Source organism: Stenella coeruleoalba (assembly GCF_951394435.1).
Source record: "Stenella coeruleoalba genome assembly, chromosome: 11".
Lineage (NCBI taxonomy): Eukaryota > Metazoa > Chordata > Mammalia > Artiodactyla > Delphinidae > Stenella > Stenella coeruleoalba.
The window spans coordinates 101,046,684-101,073,611 of NC_137157.1; the positions used below are offsets into that span (position 1 = coordinate 101,046,684).

The following is a 26,928-nucleotide window of genomic DNA, read 5'->3' on the forward strand; positions in this document are numbered from 1 at the left end:
ACTGAGCTCAAAAGGGAGGGATTAGGGCTTCCCTGGTGGCGCAGTGGTTGAGAGTCCTCCTGCCGATGCAGGGGACACGGGTTCGTGCCCCGGTCTGGGAAGATCCCACATGCCGCGGAGCAGCTGGGCCCGTGAGCCACGGCCGCTGAGCCTGCGCGTCCGGAGCCTGTGCTCCACAACGGGAGAGGCCACAGCAGTGAGAGGCCCGCGTACCGCCAAAAAAAAAAAAAAAGAATCTGATGAAGATTATGAACTCTTTATCCAGGGAAAAGCACATTCACCAATAAACATTTGGCAAATCATTTCCAAGAGTTTACCAACTTCCTACAGTCTATCCACAGGCTTCAGCTTAACGATCCCTGGGGCTAAATGCCTTTTTTTTTCCAGTGGCTCTCTCTCGTTCTAAGTCTTCTTAGAAATGGAAACAGGGAAGTAGCAATTTCCATCCTTGCTAAAACATACCCCCAAGAATGGTGCTGCCACCCCTCACCACATGTGCTGATGGCCAGGATTCTGGAAAACCCCTGTGCTCCGAAGATAAGCGATTTAGGCAAGAAGCCCCGTACAGCTGTTCATTTGCCTCCCGGAAGTGAAAGCTAATCACCTGTAGAATCTGACGGACCCCTCCCCTCAGGTGATCTCTCTCCATCTTTCAATCTGTCCCATGAAATGTTTAGCAATTGGGAAATTCAGCTTTTGCTCAATTTAGTTGGGGCTGTTGTGTTGAATTTAAATAGACACGTTGTAAATAAAATCATTTTGAAATCTTTTTCTATCAGAACAACAATTAAATTGAGTAAAGTAGGAATTCTATTAAAACATCATTGTAAAATCTTTCAAAAGTATAACTTTTTTCTAGCTCTATCACTGAAACTGATCCACAGGAAAATCACCAATTCAGACTCATGGAACAATTTGGTAATGCTGACCTTAACAATAAAACTGTTATTTTTCCTGCTAAAATGGGTTTATTCAGGAATAGCAAAGGAATTGTAATTTGGAAGAAGCAAGCTATAGCAAAAGCCATAGGCAAATGCAATGAAGGAGAGGAATGAAACATTTATAAAGAAAAAGGAGGAAGTTGGGACGGGTTGTTTTGAACAAAAGCCTTTTGAAGAAAAGTGAGAGTCCAAGGTGATGATGCGTCGGTGCTCGCTGGCTGAGTTGCCGGGTGATTTCTTATAGGGGATGCAATGCATGTCTTTTCCTGTTGGGGGCTGTGACTGATGATTTTTTCCCATAATTGACCTCAAGTGGTACCTGCGTGAGAGCTCTCCCTTCTGTCCTCCCAACTCTATTTTAGTGAGGTTTCCCTTTACTTATTTTCACAATATGCAGCCCTAGGACCCTGGATGGGGTCTCTAATACACCACTAAAAGAACCAAAGCTTGGTGAAAAGTAGCTAATTCCGTACCTTGTTGCCTGAAATACCTTATTCCTGGAAAGCAAGATGCTTTCAGACCACCTGGTGGCACTGAGAACACAAGAACAAGCTCAAAGGATCGTCAGCTGGCCGAGATGTTACGATTTGAACACTGAAGAGGAAACAATCATTATATTTCATTGGAACAAATCTGAGAAAACTCATGAGCCTGTGATGGTATTCCAGAAGGGGGAAACATCAAATGTACTAGAAGGAAACTTCAAGTCATGAAACAGATGATTATGTAGGACATATTCATGATGATCATGTTACTGATATTAATTGTATTGAAATGTAGTCGACAATATCGTAACAACTTTGCGGTGATGGACGGTGACTGCTCTTACCGTTGTGACCATAATGTATAAAAATGGAGACTCACTACGTTGTACACCTGAAGCTAATACAATATTGTAAATCAACTATATTTCAATTAAAAAAGCCAACGTTAGCTTACACTGGTGATGCTTTCCACCGGCTGACAGACAGTAACTGTAGCACAAAGCAGCACCGCACCCTGAGAACTGTGGAGTCTCGGCCGCAATGAGGACAGGCGACACCTCAGAACCACCTGGGAGACAAAACAGCCCTTACGAGCAGACCCCGCCCAGACCAAGTGAATCAGTGTGGAGTGGGTGGGGCAGCACCCTGTGAGCCTAACATGTCCCCGGGGGATTTCAAAGGCACGCCCCCTTTCCCAGGGGCGCAGCTGCATAGGCCCCTCGGAGCCTGGGAGCAGGGCCGGCAAACTAGGGCTTTGTTCCAAATCTGGCCACCAGAGGAGCTGAGATGGTTTTTACACTTCTAAGTGGTTGGGGGAAAATATAAAAAAAAAGAGGAATAATACCTTGGGACACATGAAAAGTACATGAAATTCAAACATCAGTCTCCACAAGTAACATTTTCTTGGAACATAGCCACAGTCCCGCGTTTACCTACTGCCTCTGGCGGCTTCGGGGCTGGAGGGCAGAGTCAAACACATGGCTGCAAAGCCTAAAACATCTACTCTCCGACCCCTTGCAGAAAGAGCTTGCTGACCCCAGCTTGAAGGGAGTGGGTCTCCAGAGCCCAGCACCCCTGTGTTGTCTTCCAAGAACTTACCCATCTGGGAAGGTGCCAGAGGTCGAGGGTCAGATGCGGGGAGATCCTCCTCCTTTCCCACCTCTTCTTCCCACCTGCCCTTCTCTCACTTTCAAAAGAGAGGGAGGCCTCTCACCAGCCCCGGGGCATAAAAACCTCCTAAGCAAAGGAACAATTCCAAATATCCGAGTCTAGTAAAATTCCGATGACACGTTTTCAAGTCAGGAGGGTTCCAAATATTGCTTTACCAAGACTGAAGATGACTCCAGCAAGTTTCCAGCTGCCAAATCATTAAAAATATTTGGTGACAGATGACCATGTGATTCTAGGCGTTCAAAGAACTGAGTAACATGGTTATGACAGAGCTAGTGACATAATTATGTAAACAAGGTTTTTTGAGTTTTACAGCTGAAATATTTAAAATGCTGAATGTCCCATTCTGTGAATAAGCAGTTTTTGTCCACAGATATATGAACTCAGTTGGAGGAAAAGCCATGCATCTCATTAAGAAGTGAAGTTCAAGGGCTTCCCTGGTGGCGCAGTGGTTAAGAATCCGCCTGCCAATGCAGGGGACACAGGTTCGATCCCTGGTCCGGGAAGATTCCACATGCCGCGGAGCAACTAAGCCCATGCACCACAACTACTGAGCCTGCGCTCTAGAGCCTGCGAGCCACAACTACTGAAGCCCACGTGCCACAACTACTGAAACCCGCACACCTACAGCCCATGCTCCGCAACAAGAGAAGCCACCACAATGAGAAGCCCGCGCACCGCAACCAAGAGTAGCCCCCGCTTGATACAGGTAGAGAAAGCCCGCGCGCAGCAGTGAAGGTGCAACGCAGCCATAAATAAATAAATAAAAATAAATGTGAAAAAAAACCCCAAATTGTTAAAAAAAAAAAAGTGAAGTTCAAATAACAGTTTGTTATTATGTTTAATGAGGACTTGCCAAAACTTACGTTATAGTTGCTTTTTTTTTTTTTTTTGCGGTACGCGGGCCTCTCACTGCTGTGGCCTCTCCCGCTGCGGAGCACAGGCTCCGGACGCGCAGGCTCAGCGGCCATGGCTCACGGGCCCAGCCGCTCTGCGGCACGTGGGATCCTCCCGGACCGGGGCACGAACCCGTGTCCCCTGCATCGGCAGGCGGACTCTCAACCACCGTGCCACCAGGGAAGCCCATAGTTGCATAATTTTGATCACTGACTCCTGATCATCGTCATTGTGAAATGACGGGCTTGGCTTCTTCCTGGCTGTTGACCAGAACTTTCTCAGCTCTTGGCTGCCTGGGCCTTTCCATGGGCAGCACACAGCAACCGGAAAAGCGTTGAGCAACCCCAGGTCCGGGTCTTTCGTAGCCTAATCTTGTCAGTGACATCCCATTGTCTTTTGTCTCATCCTACTCATATGCTATTGCTGGAAACAGGTCACAAGGCCCAGCGCACACTCAAGGGAGGGAGATACAGAAGAAAGCGAATACCGGGAGGTGGGATGGGGTGGGGGCCATCTCGGAAGCTGCCGACTCCGAATGTCGAATTTTAGTAATTACAGCCTCCACATCTGTTTACACTTAGGATGAACATTTTCGGGTGTCATCTTAAAAATGTATGGAAGGATGCAGAGTTTTCCAAAATTCTTTTACAATAAACAGGTAAAAGTGTTTGGAGATGGCAGAGCTCCAGGTCCTAATGCAGCTGGGTCCCCCCTGGGCAGAGGGGGGTCAGACGGTCGCCAGGGGTCTGCCAACAGCGGGCAAAGGGCCTTTGGACAGCGAGAAGGTCCACCTCCCCAGACCTGGGAAGCCTGTCTGCATTACAAGGGCTGAGCGCATCTGGGTCCGCGGGTGTCGGGGGCCAAAAGAGGCGGTCAGTTGTCAGGGAAGGAAATGCAGACGACGCTGGGCTTAGGATGAAGGAAGGAAAAGAATGAAAAGTGCACTTCCGGGAGGCACACTCGTCAGCAGCGTGTAGGATAAAACGGGAGGGCAAGGTCTGGGACAGGGGTTGACGGGGACCCAAGAAGGGGGCTGCCCAGGGGACTGGGGGTCTTGGAAGGCCGGGGAGGAGGGACTTAGTCCGCAGGCTCCAAAGGCAGGCTCCTCTGGACCGGAGACTAATAAGGGGTGATCAGCCAGGCGGACCCTCAGCAGACGTGGGGCGCAGGCTCAGCGCTGGGGGCACAGACGGCCGAGGGCAAGGGAGGCCCAGAGCCCGCACAGGTGCGTGGGGACCAGTGCTCCCACCTCCTCGGGGGGCCAGCGTTGTCGGAGCACGGAGCTGTCCCAACCTCGAGAAGGAGGACGGAAAGCCAAGAAAGCAAAATCTGGGTAAGAGGGTGAGGATACAGAGAGACAGGGACTGAGAAAAAGGAGAAGAAAAAGAAGAGAGTAAGGCCGGGGTCGAGAGCTCAGGGAAGGTGTTAAAATAGAGTTTTACAGCCTGACGGTAAGAGCAGGGATGAAATACGGCAGCGAGCTGAGCTGGAGCGCAGGAAACGCTTGCCCGGGATTCGCGGCTCCGGCGGGGCTGAAGGAGCGCGGGGAGGAGCGCGGGGAGGAGCGCGGGGAGGAGCGCGGGGAGGAGCGCGGGGAGGAGCGCGGGGAGGAGCGCGCACCTGGGACGCACGTCGGGGCGGGACCCGCGGAAGGACTATCCTGGCCCGAGCTCTCCTCTCTGCGCTTCCCGCCCGGGGCAGGTCTGGAAGCCGGAAGCGGCCGTGTGGGAGCTAACTCGGGACTCAGCCGAGGTGAAGCCAGGGGCGCGCCCTCGCTGTGCCCCCAGCCCGGGCACGAGCCCTCCGCGAAGGCCGGAGCCATGGGGGCTCCGCGCCGCCGGCCGCGCGCGTCCCGGGGGCCCCCGCCGGTGCCGTCGCTCCTGCTTCTCCTCCTGCTCCTGTGCGGCCCGGGCCTGGGTCGCGCCTCCCTGAGGCTCTTGGACCACCCGGCGCCCGTGTGCACCCAGCAGGTGAGACCCCGACGCATCCCGGGGGGCGGGGGCCGGGGGCGCGGGGCTGCCGAGTGACAGGAGGTCCGCGCAGGGTGTCGGGGGTTCCGAGGCTCGGGCACAGAGCGGGCCGCCGTGGGGAGGACTCCCGGAGCGGCGGGAGTTGCTATGCGGACCCGGGAAAACACGGAGTTTGCTGGGAAAGATCGCGCAGCGCCGGTTGCACAACCTGGGCCGGCGTCCCAGCGGCGTCCCACACTTGGGGAGGGCCTCGGAGGAGGCGCGGCCGGCCGGAGGCGGGGCGCGCTGGGTAGTAAAGGGTGGGGAGAGGCCTACGGAGGGCGAGGCGGGAGCGAGCCCGGTTCCAGCCCGGGTCCTGGAACCCTCCTCCGCCGGAGCCCGCGCTTCGGGGACCCCGCGGCCGCAGTGCCTGGCGCACGGGCCCCGGGGCTGCGGGGGCAGCTTCCGGGGAGAGTTGTGAGGGCAGAGCGGTGACCTCTCCGGCGCGAGCCCTGGAGGCCGCGTGGACCCTCAGGACGCCGCCCCTGCGGCCGCCACCGACCGGGTCTGGGGTCCCGCTGGTCTGTATCCGCCGGGCAGCTGCGCCGCTGTGCCCACAGGAAGCGACACACCCACCGACGGGTAGTGGCCTTGGGGTGGAGGCCCGGCTTCAGGGAAAAGACTCCCCTGCGCTCCTCTTGTTTTCCTCGGTCCACTCCCCTCCACCACTGGCTCTAAGAAATAACCCTCAGTATCTGAGTCAGAGGATGTGAAACAACCGAAGCGGTATTCCTCCTGACCTAATTTTGTCGAGGATTCACCACAAGAGGGTGGAGGAGGGTCAGCGACTGTTTAGCAGAAACTTTTCTTTTAACGTGAATGATTTGGGGACCGTCCTTGTGACTCCCACTCCTGGGCAAAGCGTGAGACCCACTCAGCAGGTCCTTCCCTTGGACTCGGTTCATTTCTCAATGGCCACTGGCCAGGCGCCTGCAACATACAAGGTCCTGAAACGACAGAGCCACACTCCCCGATGATGACCAGAGGGGTGGTGAATCACCCCGGAGCCTGGAGCCAGTGCTCTCGGTGCAACCAGGGAGTGCACAGAATTCCAGGGAAGAGAGAAACTCCTGCAGCCTAGGGTGCTCTTTGCGGCAGAGAAGACACTTGGGCGGCCCTCCAGGACAGAGGTCTGGGGCGTTCCAGGAGGTGGAAAGCGCTGAGCCAAGGCCCGTGGGGGGGCAGGCTGAGGACTGAGGGGTCTGAGTGGCAGGAAAGTGAGAGAAGCATCGGGACATGAGGGAGGGGCTCCCCTGAGCTGAAACGGCCTGACCTCAGTTGCTCAGCGGCAGCAGGGGGGCTCGGCCTGATGGGGGTGTGGGGTGGCAGAGCGGGATCCCCTGGCAGATTCGTCTGCACCCCCCGGGCTCTGCCTTCCCACCCCCGCCGTACACCTGGCCACCGACACACGCCCCCCACGGCCCGCGCCCTGAAGAGAGAGGAGCGACGCCCTCCAGATTTCCCTCCCTCCGCTGGCGCCTCCGTGGACAGAGCACCATGTAGCGTCAGGGGACGCCCGCACTTGACCCCGGAGGACCTGGGTTTGCATCCTGACTCCACCGCCTACAGCCCAGTGCTGCAGGCGCGGGACGTGGGGGCTGACAGATGGTTGTGGACCGAAAGGACGAAGGGGAGGGTGAGCAGCTGAGTGACGAAGCCAGCTCTGCCTGCGAGGCAGTGACAGGCGGAGACCAAGCAAGGTTGGTTCCGGTTGCTTGGATTTAGTGCCTCAAAACCCAGGGGACTCTGAGTCCCCCCCACCCATCCGATCCTTACTGGAGAAACTGTGTTTCCCTGGGGGACCCTTCCCACCTGGGCCTTCTCAGCTTCCCATGACCATGACCGCCAGCCCAGAAGAAAGCCCGCAACTTGGAGGTGGTCGGCGGGAGTGTTAACGCCAAAGTTTCTAGACGGGATATGTGTTCCTTACAAATTCTTCTTTTCCCAAGCACTTGCAGCTCTGACTGGGGGTGGAACGGCCGTGGGTTTAACCCCATCTTCTGGTCGCCACAGCTTTCGACCGTGATCCTCCCCGAGTGTCAAGTTGTGTGGTGTGGACACCGGGCAGTCGGGGCTGCGGTCAGTGCATCACCGCAGAGTTCATGGGCTCCTCCACTGGCTGCCAGCCTCTGTGTGAGATGTGACAGGTAGCACATAGCATCAGCAGCAGGGGACGCGGCTGAGTCAGGCCTGGGCCTCGGGTGGAGCTTGTCTCTCAGCCGCCCTGCAGCCCCGGCCAGTCCCTCCACCGCCGTGACCCAGTGTTCCCGGCCATTCAGGGATGACTCTTGCCTCACGGGGTTGTGGGGAGATCACATAACACGCTGGGCGGACCAGGGGCTTGTGCGCTGGGTGTGCTGGGGCAGGAACAGTGGCCTGCAGCTTCATGCCGCCTCTGTGCCGGGGGTGACAGGCACACCTTCATTCAGAGCTCTCAATGGGCTGCCGGGCTGGCACCATGCACCTGTCTCGGAGACGCTGGGCGGCCGGCCAAGGTGGACCAAAGCAGAACTGTGTGTGAGCGCCCAGCCCACTTCTCTCTACCGGGCTCTCGTCGATGTCCGTGGAACTGTCTGAATCCTTCCTTGTAATCTTCACCACCGCAGATGGAAAGGGTGGGCCCACCTGCTGCGAGCGCCCCTTTTTATGTAGAGGCCACGTGGCCATGGTTAAGAGCGGGATTCTGGAGCAAAACTGCACGGGTTTGAGTGTCAGCTCTGTGGGGCCTTGGGCCACTTAGCTGACCTCCCTGTGCCTCAGTTTTTTCATGAATAAAAAGGGGATGATGGTACCGACCTCATAGGACTGTTGTTAAGATTAAATGACACGTGCGTACAAAGTGTTAGCGTGATGCCTGGCACAGGAGGAGAGCTCGGTGCACACTGGCCACAGCCATCATCATCGTGGGCATCCCCTCCTGGGCTTCTGCAGGAGGCCCTGACATAGCGCTGTTCACAAGCTCACAAATAATGTTCTGATCCTACTGCTTTTTAAATTAAAATGGGCATTTGGGCTTCCCTGGTGGCGCAGTGGTTTAGAGTCCGTCCGCCTGCCGATACAGGGGACACGGGTTCGTGCCCCGGTCTAGGAAGATCCCACATGCCGCGGAGCGGCTGGGCCCGTGAGCCATGGCCGCTGAGCCTGCGCGTCCGGAGCCTGTTGCTCCGCAACGGGAGAGGCCACAACAGTGAGAGGCCTGCGTACCGCCAAAAAAAAAAAAAAAAAAAAAATTAAAATGGGCATTTGAAACAAAGAAATGAGGGGTGATTTGTTGGAGGGGAATAAAGCAGGGTCTGTCCTGGTGGTATCCAGAGGAGATCCTGAATGCATTTTTTTACACGATTGAAAACATTACATTAATGTAAATTCCTTATAGAAATTAGATTATAAGAAGAAAAAGTCTGCTATGGCTTCCCCTAAACAAATTCATGTTTTCATTTGTCTGTCTCACATTTTAATCCTTTTCTTTGTTTGGAATAATGTCATAGATGAAATTCTACCTTATAATTAACTCTTATCAAGGTGATATGTGGTGATCCTTTTAAAATGGTACAAAGATGTTTAAAACAAAACCCAGCAGGTCCCTGCCCCCCCCCCACAATCCCTAAAACAGTTCCCCAAAGAGGATCACTTATACTACTTCCAGTTATTTCTTCTGGCATTTGCCTCCATACTTCTAAATGTACTTATATTGTTATTCTTCATTTGTCGATTTTAGATATTACCTACTGATTTACAATAGATGAAAATTTAAATTTCTTACATTACCTCCTCCCACTGCTTCCCCTCCCAGTCTTCCCATTGTGGTTCTATCAGTGCTCAGCGTTTGTTTGTTTGTTTGTTTTATTTGGTTGCACTGGGTCTTACGGGTCTTAGTTTCGGCAGGCAGGCTCTTTAGTTGTGGCATGCAAACTTTTAGTTGCGGCATGCACGTGGGATCTAGTTCCCTGACCAGGGATCGAACCTGGGCCCCCTGCATTGGGAGCGTGGAGTCTTAACCACTGCGCCACCAGGGTAGTCCCAATGGTTAGTGTTTATACTATAACAAATGCTAATCTTCACTGCTGAGGCAAGTATGTGTGCTTTGGTTGTATTTCTTTTCTGGTATAATTTCTCTTTTCTCCTGGAGATGATAATTCCTTTCATTCTTCACTTCCGTAATTTTCCATGTAACTAATGTTGGTTTTTTTCTATGAGATTTTGTCATATGTGTTTGTCACATGGCAGATATTCCATCAGTTTCATTCTGTATTCTCCAACCCCAGCCTGGACCGATTACGCCCCAAGCCTGTGGCAGTGGGTCAGTCTTCCTTCTCAGAGGTTAACTCCCTCATTTTGCTGGAGCATATCCCGCAGTTTCCTAAGTATGAGGGTGTGAGAAGTATAGATAGATGAATCGATTTTTTTTTTAAGCCTTTATGTGTCTGAAAATGTCTTTATTCTCGCCTCACACTTTTTTGATAGTTTGGCTGGGTATAAAAATCGCAGGTTAAAGATACTTTCCCCTCAGGATTTTTAAGGCACCGCTTTGCTGCCTTCCAGCCCACAGCACAGATGCTAAGAAAGACGATGCCACTCTGATTCCTCTCTGTGTATCGCCTATTTTTTTCTCTCTGTAAACATTATGATTTTCTCTTCACTCCTGGTATTCCGGAAGTCTCATGATGGGCCTTGGTCTAGGCCTTTTATTCATTTGCTGTGAAGGCCATTCAGTGGACCTTTTTAATTTGGAAATAATCAGTTCTAGAATTTCTTTTTCTTTTCTTTTTAATTTCTTCCCTCTATTTTCTGTGTAGTCTTCTTCTGGAAATCTAGTTAATCATGTCTTATCACTCCTCAATTGAGTCTCTAAATACTCATATATTGTTTCTCCTATTTCTGTTTGTATTTGTTCTACCTTTGGAGAAATTTCCTGAATTTTATAGCCCAGGCCTTCTGTGGAATTTTTTATTTTCAAGATTTGTTTTGATTCTCTGCTTGCTCACTTTTCCACAGTACCCTGTCCTTCTCATGTGGATGAAGTGTCCTCTCTTATTTCTGTGAAACTGTTACATTTTGTTTGTTTTAATTTTATCCTGTTCCCAGCATTGTCTTATTTCCTCCAAGAGCTTTTTTGTTTTTTTAATTTGGGGGGTTTTGACATATTTTTCATACAGGAAATCCTTCTCAGATAGCTGGTACCCTTTGGCTGTCTGAGAATATCTCAAGACGGAGGTCCTAAAGGCTGACTGGATGCCCTGTGTAGATGGGCATTTTGATCACTGAACTTACTGTAAGGGTCAGGCTGGTGGTGAACGTGGCCTGTCTGTTGGGCGACTCTCAGGTGTCGAAATCCAGAGGTCTTTTCTCTGGGCCTGGCTGCCAGCATTCTTTTTTTTTTTTTTGGCTGCACTGGGTCTTTGTTGTGGCACCTCTAGTTGTGGTGCACAGGGTTCTCTAGTTGCGGCACTCGGGCTCAGTAGCGGCACGCGGGCTTAGTTGCAGCATGTGGGATCTTAGTTCCCCGAGCAGGGATCGAACCCAGGCCCCCATGCATTGGGAGTGTGGAGTCTTAACCACTGGACCACCAGGGAAGTCCCCATGCCAGCATTCTGATATCAGGGCAGGGAAAGAGGCTAAGGTGCCTCCCAGCTCCTAAAGGCACTCAGAAAATGCCAGTTCCATTTGCCACGTGCTATGCCCACTTCTCACCCTGTGTCTCCTCAGTTGACAGGAGAGAAGTGTGGTCCCTCCCCCCGAGAGTGTCCCTCAAAGAGAGAGGGAGGGTGCCTGTGTTTCATTCTTGAGAATGAGCCCGGGGACGCCAGAGCCCGGCTTGTGGATTCAAGTTCTTTCTTGTCTGTGATTACCTGCTTCTCTTTTCCGCAGGGGCTGAACTGCACAGTCAAGAACAGTAAGTCACCGGTTTTTGTTTTTCTCATGTTGCCGCGATGAAGCGCTGACCCCGCGCTGAGCCGACGAGGGTCCCAGCCCCCAGCAGGAGGACCCCTGAGATTTGGGGCCGCGCCTGCACCTCCGTCGAGGACGTTCGTCGTGCAGCAGTCAGGATGGGAGGCACAGGCCTGTCATTAGGATTTTCTCTGGGGTGCTACCCTGGTGAATGTGTAATACGACTCTTTCGCCAGAGCTGTCACCCTGAAGTGGGCGACACCTGGGGTGGGACCTTGTCTTGTGTTTTAATTCAAGGAGGAGGCGCACAGTTCAAGTGTCTGTGCTCATTAGGGACCCCGCACATGACAATAGGGCAGCTCTTCTGGTTGCCCCACTCTCCTGCCCCACTTCCAGCCACTGCCTCCTCTCAAAGCCAAGGGCATGCTTTGTCGTCTCTCCTAAGGTGCCCTTTAGACATCAGAGCTTTGCCGTGACCCCAGACAGGCATCGGGAGAGCGAGCAGGGCTGGGCAGCTGAGAGCACAGCCGCGGTCTCGGGCACGGCCTGACCGTGAAGGCCTGGCTCCCTGGACCCCCGAGAGGTGTCTTCTTTGGTCTGCGTCTTTGGTTTCTTGCAGAGCCTGCCAGCCTCTGATTTCTGCCTTTCCTGGCCCCCAGGTACCTGCCTGGACGACACCTGGATCCACCCTCGAAGCCTGACCCCCTCGCCCCCCAAAGACGTGCAGACCCAGCTGCGCTTTGTCCACACGCAGCAAGGACACCTGCTCCCCGTGGCTCATGTCGAGTGGACGCTTCAGACAGACGGTGAGTGGGCGTCTGGACGTGCTGCCCACCTCCGGTGAGCCCACAGATTGGACCGCCCGGCCCTCCCCCCAGACTCAGAACTGGGCTCCCAGCCCTGTGCTCAGACGCGAGGGGCCAGTTCAGTGAGAGGACCCGTCGTTTCAGGCAGTGAGTCCTTTTCAGTGTTTGGATGTTAACCCACGATCCTTCAAGGAAGGCCTTTCTTCAGCCTAAAATTTTCGTCACCCCGGAAAAGGCGTCAGGTCGTGAATTGTCTGACTGCGGGGCTGGCCTTCCTGACAGCAGTGCCCCAACCTCTCAGGGGTGGGTGACCAGGGCGCCCAGACCTGTGGACGGCCTGGGGGAGTTCCCTTCCTGAGGCTCCAGCCCCGCTGGCTGCTGCGTCCTCTTCAAGTTCGGGGACACCCCTTTGACACCCACAGCGTGTCGCCAATGCCCTAGCCACGAATTTGCAGAGCGTTCGCTTCGAGCCCTGGGTAAAGTGTCGCTGTCCGTGTCCAGCGGGGTAGCTGTCCACGAGACAGTGGCTAATACAGCCCAAAGGGAGCTTGGAAGGAGCAGGAAGCAGAGGGCGGGTAAGACGGGCAAGCGTCCCAGACGGGACGTGCTCCCCACCACCCCGGCGGTTAGTCATCCTTGATCTGCAGCTGCGGCCCCTCCCCTCCCTCTGCCTTCCAGCCAGCATCCTCTACCTGGAGGGAGCGGAATTGTCTGTCTTGCAGCTGAACACCAACGAACGTCTGTGTGTCAAGTTTGAGTTTCTGTCCACACTGAAGCATCATCACAAGCGGGTAAGACTCCAGCCGGGGCGGGGGGCGGGGGCGGGGATGGTGGTGACCATTGGGGAACAGCACATGCACGCGCGCACATGCGCACACACGCCGCTCTTCCTTCCTACCTTATGTCGCCGCTCGCTGTTGCGGCTCTGTGACCCACGCATGCCAGCCTGCCCTGTACCTGGGTCAGCCCGGGGCCTCCGGGAGGAGAGGCTCTGCCCAGACCGGAGCTGCCGTGGTTTCTGCTGCAGCTGCTGCCCCTTTTGCTGCCCAGAGCCGGAAGTGGATTCTCTGTGAGTTTGGTTAGAGCACTGATGCTCAGCGCGTGGTCCCAAGACCAGCAGCATCACCTGGAGCTGTTAGAAATGCGGGTTCTAGGGCCCCACCCAGACCTCCTGAATCAGAGGCTGCGGGTGTCCACACAGCAGCGGTTGGTGGTGACAAGCGATCCCGGCGGTCCTGACCCAGGCTCATCTGAACACGCTGCTTTACGTCTGGAAAGTGGCCGCTGGCAGGGCTCCCGCAAACACAAGCAGCAAAGACAGATCCCCTGTCCCGTGTTTAGTGGGGACCCCCAAACTACTGCTGGAGGGTGGTGAGGACCAGGGACCCCCACGGACTCCACCAGGGAAGTTGGAGTCAGCGTGTGTCACCTACACCATCCAGAAAAGGTTTGCGCAACGAAGATGCTGTCAGGCCTGGGCAGGGGGGCGGGGGGGACCTCGTAGCCCTCTCGCTGCACTTCTGTGCTCCAGGACGTTCTCAAGAGACCCCTGGCTTTCCCATTTAAGGAGGCAGAGTCACTTAACAAGTAGTTTTTAGCTGCCCCTTGTGTGCTCTGGAGTTGGAGAGGGCCGATGAGGGAGGGGGCTCTTTCGTCTTTCCCCAAATTCTCTTGCTTTTGGCTCCCGCTGTCTCCTGATGAGGCCAGATCTAGGTTTTTTAAAATAGGCAAGAAAGGGACTTCCCTGGTGGTGTAGTGGTTAAGAATCCGCCTGCTAGTGCAGGGGACACAGGTTCGAGCCCTGGTCCGGGAAGATCCCACATGCCGCGGAGCAACTAAGCCCGTGTACCACAACTACTGAGCCCGCGCTCTAGAGCCCACGAGACACAACTACTGAGCCCATGTGCCACAACTACTGAAGCCCACGTGCCTAGAGCCCGTGCTCCGCAACAAGAGAAGCCACGGCAATGAGAAGCCCGCACACCGCAACGGAGAGTAGCCCCCGCTCGCCACAACTAGAGAAAGGCCGTGCGCAGCAACGAAGACCCAATGCAGCCAAAAATAAAATGAATTAATTAATAAAAAAATAATAATAATAGGCAAGAAAGACCAGAAGAAACGAAAAACAGAGAAACAGATGCCTCCGACTTGGGAGCTTGCTGTAGTGGTTGTTTTCTCCCTCTTTTGACTGATCCTTTGGGGGTGGATGGGGTGCACTTTGGGCCCAGGTAGGTGAGAGCCGTGACCTGTTTGCCCTCCCCTTCTCCCATCTCCTAGTGGCGTTTTGCCTTCAGCCACTTCGTGGTGGAACCCGGCCAGGAGTACGAGGTGACCGTCCACCACCTGCCTAAGCCCATCCCTGACGGGGACCCAAACCACCAGTCCAGAAACTTCCTGGTGCCCGGTAAGAGCGCCCCCCCAGCCTTGCCTTCACCCCTCACTTTGCAGTCAGCCTGTGGGACCCACGGGACAAACAGGTGCAGGGCCAGGTTCTTTGCCGAGTGGCCACAGCCTCCACTCCCTGAAGGCGGAGCCCGTTCTTGCGACACAAACAGTGGGTGTTGGCCCACGACCCCAGGAGCTTCACGGGACCCGGAGTCCCTCCGCGGGGCTGAAGACGCACGTTTCCTGCCCAGAACGTGTCAGGAGCACAAGCCAGTCCCAGGAGAGCTGTGGCCCTGCTCCCAGCCCCGCCCCAGCTCTCAGTTCCTCATTCTTCCCCCACGTCCCACCTGCATTTATCCCATGCCTTCCCCTCTTGCCACTACTCCTTCCTCCTGGGACGCCTGGCAGGCTCATCTTCCAAAGCATCATTTGACGTGTGTGCACCTCTGGGGTGCATCTCTGTCCTCCCCAGCATCTCTGCCACTGCCTGCTTTTCTCATTGTTAAGAGCCAAGCACACCTAGACGCCGGCCCCTTGAGAACAGGGCCTGGACCCCACACCCGCCTGTGCGCCTCCAGACGCCCACAAGTGGCCCTGCATGTGGGAGGTGATCGGGAAGTGCTTGTTGAAGCCTTCTTCATCTCCAGAGCACCCCCTGCTCACACACGTGCACACATGCATACTCCTGTATGTGCAAATGTGCACACACGTGCACACAGACGCGTGCACACACGATCTGTCCACCCGGCTTTCTTGCCCCTCGTGTCACTCCCTGCTCCCCGACATTCCATCATCTTGACATATTCGTGACGTGATATTACGCTATTTGCTTTTACGGTCTCTCCCACTGGAATGTCATCCTTGGAGGGCAGGGACTTTGTCTCACTCACCACCGTATCTCCAGGGCCTAACACAGGGCCTGGCACGTATCGGGGGCTCAGCCAGTATTTGTCAAATGAGTGACCCCCCCGCCCCCTCCCCTGTCCCTAAAGCGGACTGGCTCAGCCCCTGTCACTTGCGGTGATTCATGCCTCTCTCGTGCCTTCTGAAACCAAAGTACAAACGTTGCAGTCAAAGAAATGGAGGGATCAAGAAGACATCTCCAGAGGAGTGGTCCCCACGGGCTCCCTGCGTCCGCAGCACCATGGCATCACCTGGGAACTTGTCAGAAATGCAGCTTCCCAGGCCCACCCCAGAGGGGCTGAACCCAAGACTGCTGTGAGGACATGGGAAAGTTGGGGAAATGCTGCCGTTCGCTGAGCGGGACACAGTCCTTCTCTCCTCAAGGGCAGAGGCGGCTCAGGAGAGGGAGCCCCGGGGGAGAGGAAGCAGGAGTGGACCAGGACCCCTCGGTCCCAGGCCTGTGGGGCCTCTGGCCCATGGCAGTGTCTGTCCTGGGGCTTCTCTGAAGGGCCAGCTTTGAGCAGGCTCCCCAGAGGCAGAAGGCTGTTAGCTCTGGTGTCAGAGGCCCCGCAGGAGCCAGCTTTCCAGGGGAGGCGCGTGACGGTTGCACTTTTTCCCGGTCCACAGACTGCGAGGACCCCAGGATGAAGATGACCACGCCCTGCGTGAGTTCAGGTAACTGGCGGGCAGCCCTGTGGGGGGCTTTACTAGGGTACACTCGCACACACGCACACCTGCACGCGTGCTCGCCCCTCACTCCCGGCCGCGTCTGTGCCCCTGGGGGACAGGCAGCCTGTGGGACCCCAACATCACTGTGGAGATCCTCGAGGCCCACCAGCTGCAGCTGAGCTTCACGCCGTGGAACGAGTCCACCAAATACCAGATCCTGCTGGACAGCTTTCTGCCCGCGGAGAACCGCAGCTGCTTCCGGCGCGTCGTGGATCTGGACGTGGTAACTGCTCTCTCTGCCGCTCTCCTAACCCCCCCAGCTTGGCTCAGAGCCGCCTCTCCAAGCCTCAAGGCCCAGGCGCTCAGGCTGTGCTGGAGGGCGTGACCTGGGCTGCCGTCCTCCCTTCCCACGTGTGACTGGAGTGTGGCTGGTGTGTAGTTGCTCCGACAGCTGACGGGACATGGCTGTCTCTGCCCTGCACGCCCGGCCCTCTCTCCTCCCCTCCCCCACGTTTTCCTGGTCCTCTTTTTGTTAGCCTTGTTAATTCCATTATTGCAAAAAGGATTTGAAGACTTTAAAATGTGGAAGTGAAGGCAAAGGGGAGTAAAGGTGAGGAAATAAGATGAAGCCAGGGCAGGGCCAGTGCAGGACAGGTGTGTCCGTCCCCAAGATCCCCAGCGGCCAAAGCCAAGCGGGGCAGCTGGGTGCTGGATGCAGTCCTGAGTCCGCACAGCCACGGCCCTGGGGAGGGGCCGCTCCTCCTGGAGCGGGACCTGCCAGCCTCTCTCCCTGGGGCCTCCTGGGGGCGCATCCCAGCAGAGGCCAGGGCCTCACTGCCCCTCTGCCCTGCAGCCTCTCCACCTGGGGCCTCCTGGGGGCGCATCCCAGCAGAGGCCAGGGCCTCACTGCCCCTCTGCCCTGCAGCCTCTCTCCCTGGGGCCTCCTGGGGGCGCATCCCAGCAGAGGCCAGGGCCTCGCTGCCCCTCTGCCCTGCAGCCTCTCTCCCTGGGGCCTCCTGGGGGCGCATGCCAGCAGAGGCCAGGGCCTCACTGCCCCTCTGCCCTGCAGCCTCTCTCCCTGGGGCCTCCTGGGGGCGCATCCCAGCAGAGGCCAGGGCCTCACTGCCCCTCTGCCCTGCAGCCTCTCTCCCTGGGGCCTCCTGGGGGCGCATGCCAGCAGAGGCCAGGGCCTCACTGCCCCTCTGCCCTGCAGCCTGCACAGGAGGCCACCCGGCAGCGCTGCAACGTCACACTCACCCTGCCAGACTTCAGCTGGTGCTGCCGTCACCACGTGCAGGTGGGGACGGGTGGGGACGGGGTGGGCGGCCCGGGGCTCGTGCTCCCCAGCGACCCAGCACCGCTACCGCTTGGGATTTCCTGCCCGGCCCCTGGCCTCACCTGGGCAGGGCCCTTTGCCCCCTCCTGCCCAGCAGCTGCGGGGACATCCTGGAGGGGCCGGCGGGGTCCGAGGTGGGCCACGTCCCCCTGCCTCTCCTCCCTGCGCTCTGTCCTTGCAGATCCAGCCCTTCTTCAGCAGCTGCCTCAACGACTGCCTCCGACACTCGGTGGCCGTGCCCTGCCCAGGGGTCCCACACACCCCAGGTGAGACGCACGGCGGCCGGGGCGCACCCGGGGGAGGGCGGGCGAAGGTCAGCCGGCCGACCGAGCCCTGACGTCGTCCAGGCCTGCGCTGTGGGGCCTTAGAGAGACTCCAGGTTGGACTCCTGACTGCCTTCGTTAGCTGTGTGGCAAAGCACTTAACCTTTCAAAACTTCCGTGATTTGAAAAATGGGGATTCTTATTGTCCTAGTTACAGTCAAGGACCGTGTGGTGAACAGGGTGCTCTAACGTGTCCATTTCTAATTCTCACAAACTGTGAGTCATAGTACTACCTGCTAAGTACTGTATACTAGGTGCTGTGCACTGTGGTGCTGTGTGCTGCGTACTGGGTACTAAGTACTGGGTACTGTGCACCACAGTGGAGGTACTGTGGACTATGGCGCTAAGTATATTTTACTGTGTGCTAAGTGCTCTGTACTGGGTTCTGGGTACCATGTACTTTGTACTAAGTGTGTACTGTGTACCTTATACTGAGTGCTGTGTACTAAGTACTGTGTATTACGTAATATATACCATGAAGTGGAGACTCCCTCCCCCAGGCTCATAGGTGAGGAAACTGAGGCACAGAGATGTCAGGCACCTTGTCCAAGGTCACACACCGAGGAAGTGGCAGAGCCCCGGTTCTGATCTGAGCCCCCAGCGCGCTGCCCACTTCCCGTTCAGAAGCCTCCTGCAGCAGACGCCAATCAAAAAGCAGCGGAGGGGCTTCCCTGGTGGCGCAGTGGTTGGGAGTCCGCCTGCCGATGCAGGGGACGCAGGTTCGTGCCCCGGTCCGGGAAGATCCCACGTGCCGCAGAGCGGCTGGGCCCGTGAGCCATGGCCGCTGAGCCTGCGCGTCCGGAGCCTGTGCTCCGCAACGGGAGAGGCCACAGCAGTGAGAGGCCCGCGTACCGCAAAAAAGAAAAAAAAAAAAAAGCAGCAGGCATTGCACTGGCCTGGACGGAACCCGGCCTCCAGGTGGAGGCAGGCGTCTCCCAGTAGGCCACCAGCTCAGGTGTCCCCTGTAGGTGGTGTCGCTAAGTTTACTAACCTGTACAAAGGGCTGGGCGTCGGGCCAGGCCGTCAGCAGGCCCCGGCACGGCACGCGGGTGCTGGGTGTGTGACTGCTGCTAGTAACTGAGAGTCTGTCCTTGGTTCTTATTGCAGACGCCATTGAAGGTAAGGCCGACTCCTCCCAGTCTCTGCCGCCTCAGGGGACACAGAGGTCCCTGTGTCCTGGAGTGGAGCCAGGCAGAAAGGCTGTACCAGGAGGCGGCCCTGGGTGGTGGGACCATGGCCCATCTTGGTGTCAGGGAGGACCCCCCAGGGTGGGCGGCTGGTTGAGGACCCCAGGGCTGGCACAGCAGAGAGGGCAGCTCAGGGAGGGCAGCGGGCGGGCCCCCAGGGCTGGTGTCACAGGCCTCCCTGCCATGCCATCACGCTGTTCTCCTGCCGCAGACCACATGCCCCTGTGGGTGTCCAGGTGCATCCCCGGCCTCTCCATCCTGTTCGTGGGTTCCGTCATCCTGCTGACCGTCTGCCTGGCCTGGCGGTTACCGGGTAAGGCCAGGGGCTGTGGGCCCACCTGGGGCTTGCCCTCTGCCCTGCCTCTCTTCCCGTGCCCCTCGTCCCTGCACCAGCTGGGGGACTGTGCTCACAGCCCCACGCATCCCCGCCCTTCAGCCTGTTAATAAGCATCGGTTCCCTCCGGCTGCGGCCCTCTCTGGCCACGTTCTAAGCAGGAGGAAACATGGGTCTTTGGGGTGGGGACTTAGCCTCTCCCTGCCCCTCCACGACCCCGATCTGGGAGGCCGTTTCCCTGTGACCACAGCTCACGCTGGGGAAGATGACCAGCCGGGCGCGAGACCTGTCGAGAGGGTCCTTCCCTGGGAGGGTCCCGCGTCCAGGTCTCTGCAGGCGTCGGGAGGCCGCCTGCTTCTCGTGCTACACGTCTGACCTTTTCCCGAAGCGGCCACTCCTCGGGGCGAGGGAGGACCTCAGAGTTCTAGGCAGAGGCCCAAAGGGTGGGGCTTGAAATCAAGGTTCCAAACGTCCGCCTTGGCCGCATGGCTCTGGTGAGTCAGCCCTGCTCCACGGGCCCTTCGCTGCCTCCAGGACGAGTGGTCACTTCAGCACGCTGGTTTACCTCCTCACCCCAGAGCACCAGCAGGAGGGACTTCCCTGGCGGTTCAGTGGTTAGGCCTCTTCGTTCTCATTGCCAAGGGCCTGGCTTCAGTCTCTGGTTGGGTGACTAAGATCCCACAAGCCACGAGGCGCGGCCAAAGAAGAGAAAAAATACCAGGAGAAAATGTAAGGGGCCCAGTGGCACTACTGCTGGAGGCATCTCGGAAGACTTTGCCTCCTGAAAGGACACGTCTGGGGAAGGGGCTTTCCCTGAAGGCGAGCTCTGCTTGGGGATGGCCACTGTTGGGGTGTAACCTCCCAGGCACCATTCTGGGGGTCCCAGCCAGGTCAGTGCTGCAGACCCAGCACCGTGTGACCCAGCTGGTGGGGTGTGCCGGCCACTTCACACACAGACCCATTTCACAGAGGAAGAAACTGAGTTTCAGAGGCGTTGATACCTCCCGCAGGTCACACAGCGGTCATGGGAGGGACGGTCTCCCTGCAGAGGCCCAGAGCGTCTAAGAATGCTACCTCGACCCCTCCCTTGGTCGGGAGTGGGGCAGAGCTCCCAGCAGGTGCCCCTGTGAGCTGGTCCCTGTTTCTCTTCCAAAAGAGCCGTTCTGAGCCATCTTGTAAGATTGTGCTTCCTGCAAGGACACTTCTGGAGTATTACTTCTGGCATTTCTTTTCCTCTCAGGGTCCCGTCACGGAAAATGTGAAAACGGCAGCAGATGCACAGGTGGGCGCCTCCCGGCTTGGGCGGCCTGGGTTTGGGGTGAGTCTGTTCACAGCGGCCTGGAGGGGCCACCCAGTCAGCTCCTGTCCCTCAGGAGATGACACCTGCCGGGGACCCACTCTAGCTCCGAACAGAGGGGACCTCCAACAGCGAGGCTGGGCACCGTGTTTTGTGAAAAGAGGTCCTCCCGAAAGCAGCTGTGTGTAAACGGGCCTTTGTGTCTTGTAAGAAAAAAAGCAATTTTAATTAACATGGAGGCTAAAGGCCAGATAAAAAAGGGAGAGACTCCTCCCCGAGGGCACAGGCTGTTTCGCAGGCAGCCAGCACGTCCAGGCGGCTGCCTTGGGCTTATTCTGAGGTCTCAGCTGCATTCTGGGGGCTCGGGAGTCTCCCGGCCAGCCGGGCGGGGCTGTCCCCGGCCTGGGTGTGTGGTCAGCGCCCTGAACCCTCGGCCTGGCTTCCTTGTTCCCCTCAGACGTCCTGCCCGCTGCCATCAGCCTGAGCCCCCCACCCCTGAAGCCCAGGAAGGTCTGGATCGTCTACTCGGCTGACCACCCCCTCTACGTGGACGTGGTCCTGAAGTTCGCCCAGTTCCTGCTCACCGTGTGCGGCACCGAAGTGGCCCTCGACCTGCTGGAGGAGCAGGCCATCTCGGAGGCGGGGGTCATGACCTGGGTGGGCCGCCGGAAGCAGGAGGTGGTGGAGGGCAACTCCAAGATCATCGTCCTGTGCTCCCGAGGCACCCGGGCCAAGTGGCAGGCCATCCTCGGCTGGGAGGACGCCGCCGTCCAGCTTCGCTGTGACCGCGGGAAGCCCGCGGGGGACCTGTTCACGGCGGCCATGAACATGATCCTGCCGGACTTCAAGAGGCCGGCCTGCTTCGGCACCTACATCGTCTGCTACTTCAGCGACATCAGCTGCGAGGCTGACATCCCCGAGCTCTTCAACATCACCTCCTGCTACGCGCTCATGGACAAGTTTGAGGAGGTCTACTTCCGCATCCAGGACCTGGAGATGTTCGGGCCGGGCCGCATGCACCGCGTCGGGGCGCTCACGGCCCAGAACTACCTGCAGAGCCCCAGCGGCCAGCAGCTCCGCGAGGCCGTGCAGCGCTTCCGCCGCTGGCAGGCCCAGCGCCCCGACTGGTTCAAGCTCGAGAACCTCTGCCCGGCAGACGACCAGGACCTCCCGTCCCTGGACGAGGAGGCCTTCGAGGAGCCACCGCCGGGAGGAGGGATCGTCCGGCAGGAGCCGCTGGTGCTGGAACCCGCCTCCCAGGGCAGCCTGCTGGTGGAGCTGCTCCTTGCGGGGGAACGAGGGGGCCCGTCGCGGCTGGAGCCCCAGCCTTGGCCCCAGGAGCAGCCGGCGGCCCAGACGCTCCAGACCACGGTGGTCCCGGTGGACGGGGCCCCTCCGGCACAGGCGGTGGAGCCCATCCTTCGGGCCGTCAGGAGCGGTGCCGCCAGCCGGCTGGCCCTGGCTGGGGGAGACGAGGCCTGCCCGCTTCTGGGCGGCTGGGGCCCGGGGCGGAACAGCATCCTCTTCCTCCCCATGCACCCCGAGGACCCGCCCGTCCGCAGCAGCCCCACGGGGCGGCCAGACGGCTCCATGCTGCCGTCCCTGCAGCAGAGCCCGCGCTGCCAGGATGTGCGCACGCCCCCTGGGGGGGAGCAGCGGCGGTCTGTGCAGTCCGACCAGGGCTACATCTCCAGGAGCTCCCCGCAGCTCCCGGACGACGCCGACGGGGACGGGGGCGGGGGGCCGGGCGGGCAGCCGCTGTGTCCTGAGGGCCTGGAGAGCCTGCGGAGCCTCCAGCTCCTGCTCTTCCTCCAGGAGCTTCACAAGAACCCTGGCCTGGAGCCCAAGGGGCCGCCGCGTGGGGCCTCCCCTGCCCAGGGTGGTGAGCACGTGTGTCCGTAGGTGTGCACGTGTGGACGTGTGTATGCTCATGTGTGAGATGTGTACCTTTAAAACGTAAACATCTTGGGGCTTCCCTGGTGGCGCAGTGGTTGAGAGTCCGCCTGCCGATGCAGGGGACACGGGTTCGTGCCCCGGTCCGGCAAGATCCCACATGCTGCGGGGCGGCTGGGCCCGTGAGCCATGGCCGCTGAGCCTGTGCATCCGGAGCCTGTGCTCCGCAACGGGAGAGGCCACAGCAGTGAGAGGCCCACGTACCGCAAAAAAAAAAAAAAAAAGTAAACATCTTGGCTCTGTCCCCTTAACCTTTCTTCCCGTGACCGTCCCCGCGAGAACCCACAGCCTGTTCCCAGGAGCTAATGGCGGTGTCCTTGGGTGTCCGTCATTCGTTCCTTCAGCCTTTATTTTGTGCCCCGCATTGCCCTGACCATCAGGGAGCTGCCCTTCCAGTGAGCGGGACGGGGTAGCACACGGGGTGGGGCGCGAGATGCAGAGGCTGCCAGAAGCTCGCCCGGGGCCGTGAAGTCCGCAGAAGGGGTGCCTGGCCCAGGGGGAAGCTTCTGGAGGAGGACGTGTCTGAGCCGAAGGAGCAGCTCGTTTCCCGGGCTGAGGGCTGCAGGCGAGCGCGGCAGGGCCGTGACAGAGCCTGCCACGGAAGGTGGGGCAGTGGGCGCAGCCTGGGGAGGCCTCGGGGCCAGGCTGGGTGCAGCTGGGGCTCCTTCACCAGGATGAGCTGCTGCCGTCAGGAGGCTGAGGGCCAAACACACCCAGTCATTTTCGGAAAGAGACCAGATAGAAGTGGGTCATGGCGCCTGACGGCATCAGCGTGGCGTGAGCCCAGCGTGGCCTCGGTCAGCGGGAGACCTACGGCCGAGGATTCTTTCGGGGCCGCAGGCTGGGCCCCCGGGCTGCAGCGCCCGAGCTCGGGAAGCACAGGGAGCCCCCAGCCCTGTGCACGCTGGGGTCCCCACCCTGGGATTCAGGGTTCTCTTTGCCTGTACCTGAGTCCTGAACTGGAGCTCCAGGCTCCTGCAAGGAGGAGAGGATTCTGAAGTTCGGTGGGAAATCAGATACCAGGGTGTGCGCACGTGCGTGTGTGAAAGAGCTTATCAATGAAGGAATGAATAAATTTGTTAACTCAGAATTCCTGGCGGTCGAGTCACACGTTGCTATAGGTCAACAAGTTCCTTGTGGCAGAGGCCTTTCTCGTGGTGAGGTTGTGGCTGGTAGCAGCAGGCCTTCGAGGCCCAGGCCCCGGACGGTGCTTAGCTCACAGCCAGCCCGCTGGTAGCAGAGGACCAGGTGCGGGAGTGCTATAGACTGTCGTCAGTGTCCCCCCAGATCCTGAGGTTGACACCTAATCCCCTGTGTGATGGTGTTGGGGAGGACCTCTGGGAGGAGGTGAGGGCGTGGGTGGGGCCTCGTGGATGGACGAGTGCCCTTCTGGGAGACCCCACAGGGCCCCCTTGACCTTCTGCCGTGCGAGGACACAGCGAGATGGCCGTCTGTGAAGCAGGAATCTGCCGGCACCTTGACCTTGGACTTTCAGTCTCCAGCACCGTGAGGGGTGTTTCTGTCGTTGATGAGCTGTGCAGTCCGCAGTGTTCCGTTACAGCAGCCCGAGCGGACAAGGACGGGGACAGAGGAGCTGAGCCTTCCCATCCGCCAGCCTCTGAGGCACCATCCCTCTGATGATGCAGGTGGGTGTCATTGGGTCCAGACTCCCACAGGCTTTCTGAGACATTCCCCCTGCTTCCAGTCAGCGCGTGTTCAACATACAGAGTGTGGATTCCACAGCCGGAGCCGGGGCTCTGCCGTGTGGCAGGATGGCCAGCCCACGTGGTCCTGGTCCCGGGAGCACGCTCTCCATGTGGATCGCCTTCCCCACAGACCTCAGATTCTTGTTTCGCTGGCCTTTGAGGCCAGATGTCCCCAGTTGGCATTGTCCACTATGTTCCCTTTGTCAGCAGGACTCCTGCCTTTTTTCCCGACAGCTTTACTGAGATAGGATTCACAGCTCATACAACTCACCGTGGACCCTGTACAGTTCAAGGCTTTAGGGGCTCAGAGCTCAGCAACCTTCCGCATAATCAGTTTTGGAACGTTTTTCTTATGCCCCCAGAGAAACCCAGCCCCTAATCATCACCCCAACCCCCAACCTCCCGTCGCTAGGCAAGCACTAATTTCCCTTCCGTGGTGTGCCTGTGTGGACGTGGCGGGTGTGAACGGAGCTGTGAAGTTCCCCAGGTGCTCAACCTTGTTCTGCCCACTCTCCCTCCCCCTCCCCCAGAGCCCCCAGTCTCACACTGGTCTCTGCTGGCCGCAAGTGCTGGAGATTCCGTCAGCCTGAATGTGGTGTCAGCCATTTGCCAACACCAAGAGCATCAAGTGTGAATAAGGCCAGGCCTCTCTTCTCGTGCTGCTCTGAACCTCGGCTAATAAAATCCTGCCTCACCCAGAGAGGTCCTCCGAGAGCCCACGTCCTGCGGTCTGTGACCACTACCCCTGGACTCCTCTCTTGGACAGAGTGACAGAAGGGACTCGAGGAGGCAGGAGGACCCCCGGCCACGTGACCCTCGTGGATGTCCACGGCTTTTCCTGTAGGAAGACGAGGAGTGATTGCGTGGGGCTGTGGACCTTGCGGGATTCGTTGGTTCTGAACCAGCTTCTCTTTTCTGCTCAGGAAGGTCCTCAGGTTTCGGAGGGGGTTCTGTTCATCCCTTAAACATCCACTCGGCAGGTTGAGCCGGGCCTCTGAACGCCAGGTGTGATGGGTTTTACTGATTGCCTGCTTACCTTTGAATCGGAAAGAAGGGGGAGTATGATGCTCACAGGACGATGGCGGTTTCCATCCTACAGCCTTTGCACTCCGCGGGGGGCAGTCTCCCCTCCCAGGTAAACGACGGAGGGGCCTCCTGCGAAGACCTGCCCGGTGAGGGCCCAAGTGTCAGAGGAATGGGGAAGGAAGGGAGAAGCCTAGTCCAATGCCCCCACACCCAGGCACCCTTTCCTGGGGGGAGTCACCTTCGGTTGTTCACGCCTAAGTGTGACGCAGTGTCCTGGCTCCTTCCCTTCCTGAGAAGAGCGTCTGCCTGCGGCCTGACTGGGGGCCTGCGGGACTCAAAGGGTGTGGGTCCAGCCCCTGCTTTTTAGCCAGAGCCGCAGAACGGAAGGGAGGCCACATCCGAAGGCTGCCCGCGGCCGACGGATGCGGTTCAGACCCGGATTCCCTTCCTGACCGCAGTGCAGCCTCCAGCAAGTGGCTCTGTCCTTCTGGGCTCGGGGGTGGAGGGGAGGCCCCCCCAGAGGGGCTGCGAGGACCCGGAGGGGCCGGCCAGCGGAGTGCAGGCCCCCGAGTCCCCCGACCCCAGGCCGGCTGCAGGGCCAGACTCACCCGACACGACCTCCCCTCTTGAGCAGGTGAGGGGCAGCTCAGCCACGAGGAACGTAGTCAAGGTGGTCACCTTACCGTCCATCCGCATTTAGGGAGAAATGAAGACACGGTCTTTGCTGTTCTGAAACTATTGTATATGTAAGTTTTGTCCCCGTTATGATTGTGAATGTCTTGACGGAAAGGACCGTTTTTGCACCTATCGCCCCATTACCGCAGCCCGTGAGGGAGGGGACGTCGCTGCTGTCTTACAAGTGAGGGAAGGCCCTGGAGGCCAGGTGGTGCTAGCGCCCAGCTGCGGGGGGCAGGCCGGGCAAGAGAGGCGGGCCCTTGGCCTCACCTGAATAGCCCCTGAATAGCACCAGGTGTTTCTGTGCTAAAGAACAACGACCGTAGTCTTTTTTTTTTAATTTATTTTTGGCTGCGTTGGGCCTTCGTTGTTGCGGCGAGCGGGGGCTTCTCTTGTTGCGGAGCACGGGCTCTAGAGCGCAGGCTCAGTAGTTGTGGCACGCGAGCTCAGTTGCCTCATGGCATGTGGGATCTTCCCGGACCAGGGCTCGAACCCATGTCCCCTGCACTGGCAGGCGGATTCTTAACCACTGCGCCACCAGGGAAGTCCGACTGTAGTCTTATTTTTATGCAGACCCCATGTTCTCCTAGACGCCCCAGACTCCGTTGTGTTGAGAACAAAACAAGCACGGCCTGTTCTCCTTTGTGATGGCATTTCCGCTTCTGGCTGGGGAGAGAAGGGCAGAGCATGTAAAGTCATTTTGTTCTCCTTTGTGATGGCATTTGTGCTTCTGGCTGGGGAGAGAAGGGCAGAGCATGTAAAGTCATTTCTCAGCCCTTCTCCCACTGACGAGTTATTCTCAGAAAGAAGGAGTGAGAGCCCAGGAGCTGAGGAATCACCCTCGGGCTGAGAGCCCAGGGGACTTGGCTGTGCTGAGGAAGCCTGGCTGGGCCACACCAGGCCGGCCGGGTCAAGAGCCCGCCAACCGCCTGGAAGG

General features: G+C 58.0%; 1 protein-coding gene across 2 annotated transcripts; it reads left to right on the forward strand.

Moving 5' to 3' along the window:
* Positions 1 to 5,062: 5,062 nt before the first annotated feature.
* On the forward strand, positions 5,063 to 23,664 carry IL17RA (interleukin 17 receptor A). 2 transcript variants are annotated; one of them, XM_079937042.1, is made up of 12 exons: positions 5,063 to 5,463; positions 11,371 to 11,395; positions 12,051 to 12,197; positions 12,876 to 12,988; positions 14,475 to 14,601; positions 16,113 to 16,160; positions 16,274 to 16,437; positions 17,296 to 17,451; positions 17,672 to 17,756; positions 19,212 to 19,313; positions 20,575 to 20,616; positions 21,089 to 23,664. In XM_079937042.1, the coding sequence occupies exons 1-12, from the start codon at positions 5,314 to 5,316 to the stop codon at positions 22,531 to 22,533; spliced, it is 2,604 nt and encodes an 867-aa protein (XP_079793168.1). In that variant the 5' UTR covers positions 5,063 to 5,313; the 3' UTR covers positions 22,534 to 23,664. The 2 variants fall into 2 exon arrangements, with proteins under 2 accessions (XP_079793168.1, XP_079793169.1); XM_079937043.1 differs by having other exon boundaries at positions 17,368 to 17,451.
* The last annotated feature ends 3,264 nt before the right edge of the window (positions 23,665 to 26,928 follow it).

Bases quoted from the DNA above. Each gene is read 5' to 3' on its own strand.
- IL17RA (XM_079937042.1), top strand. From the start codon at position 5,314: ATGGGGGCTCCGCGCCGCCGGCCGCGCGCGTCCCGGGGGCCCCCGCCG. The intron at 14,602-16,112 runs GTAAGAGCGCCC...CCCGGTCCACAG, and splicing joins CAGAAACTTCCTGGTGCCCG to ACTGCGAGGACCCCAGGATG. The intron at 17,452-17,671 runs GTGGGGACGGGT...CTGTCCTTGCAG, and splicing joins GCTGCCGTCACCACGTGCAG to ATCCAGCCCTTCTTCAGCAG.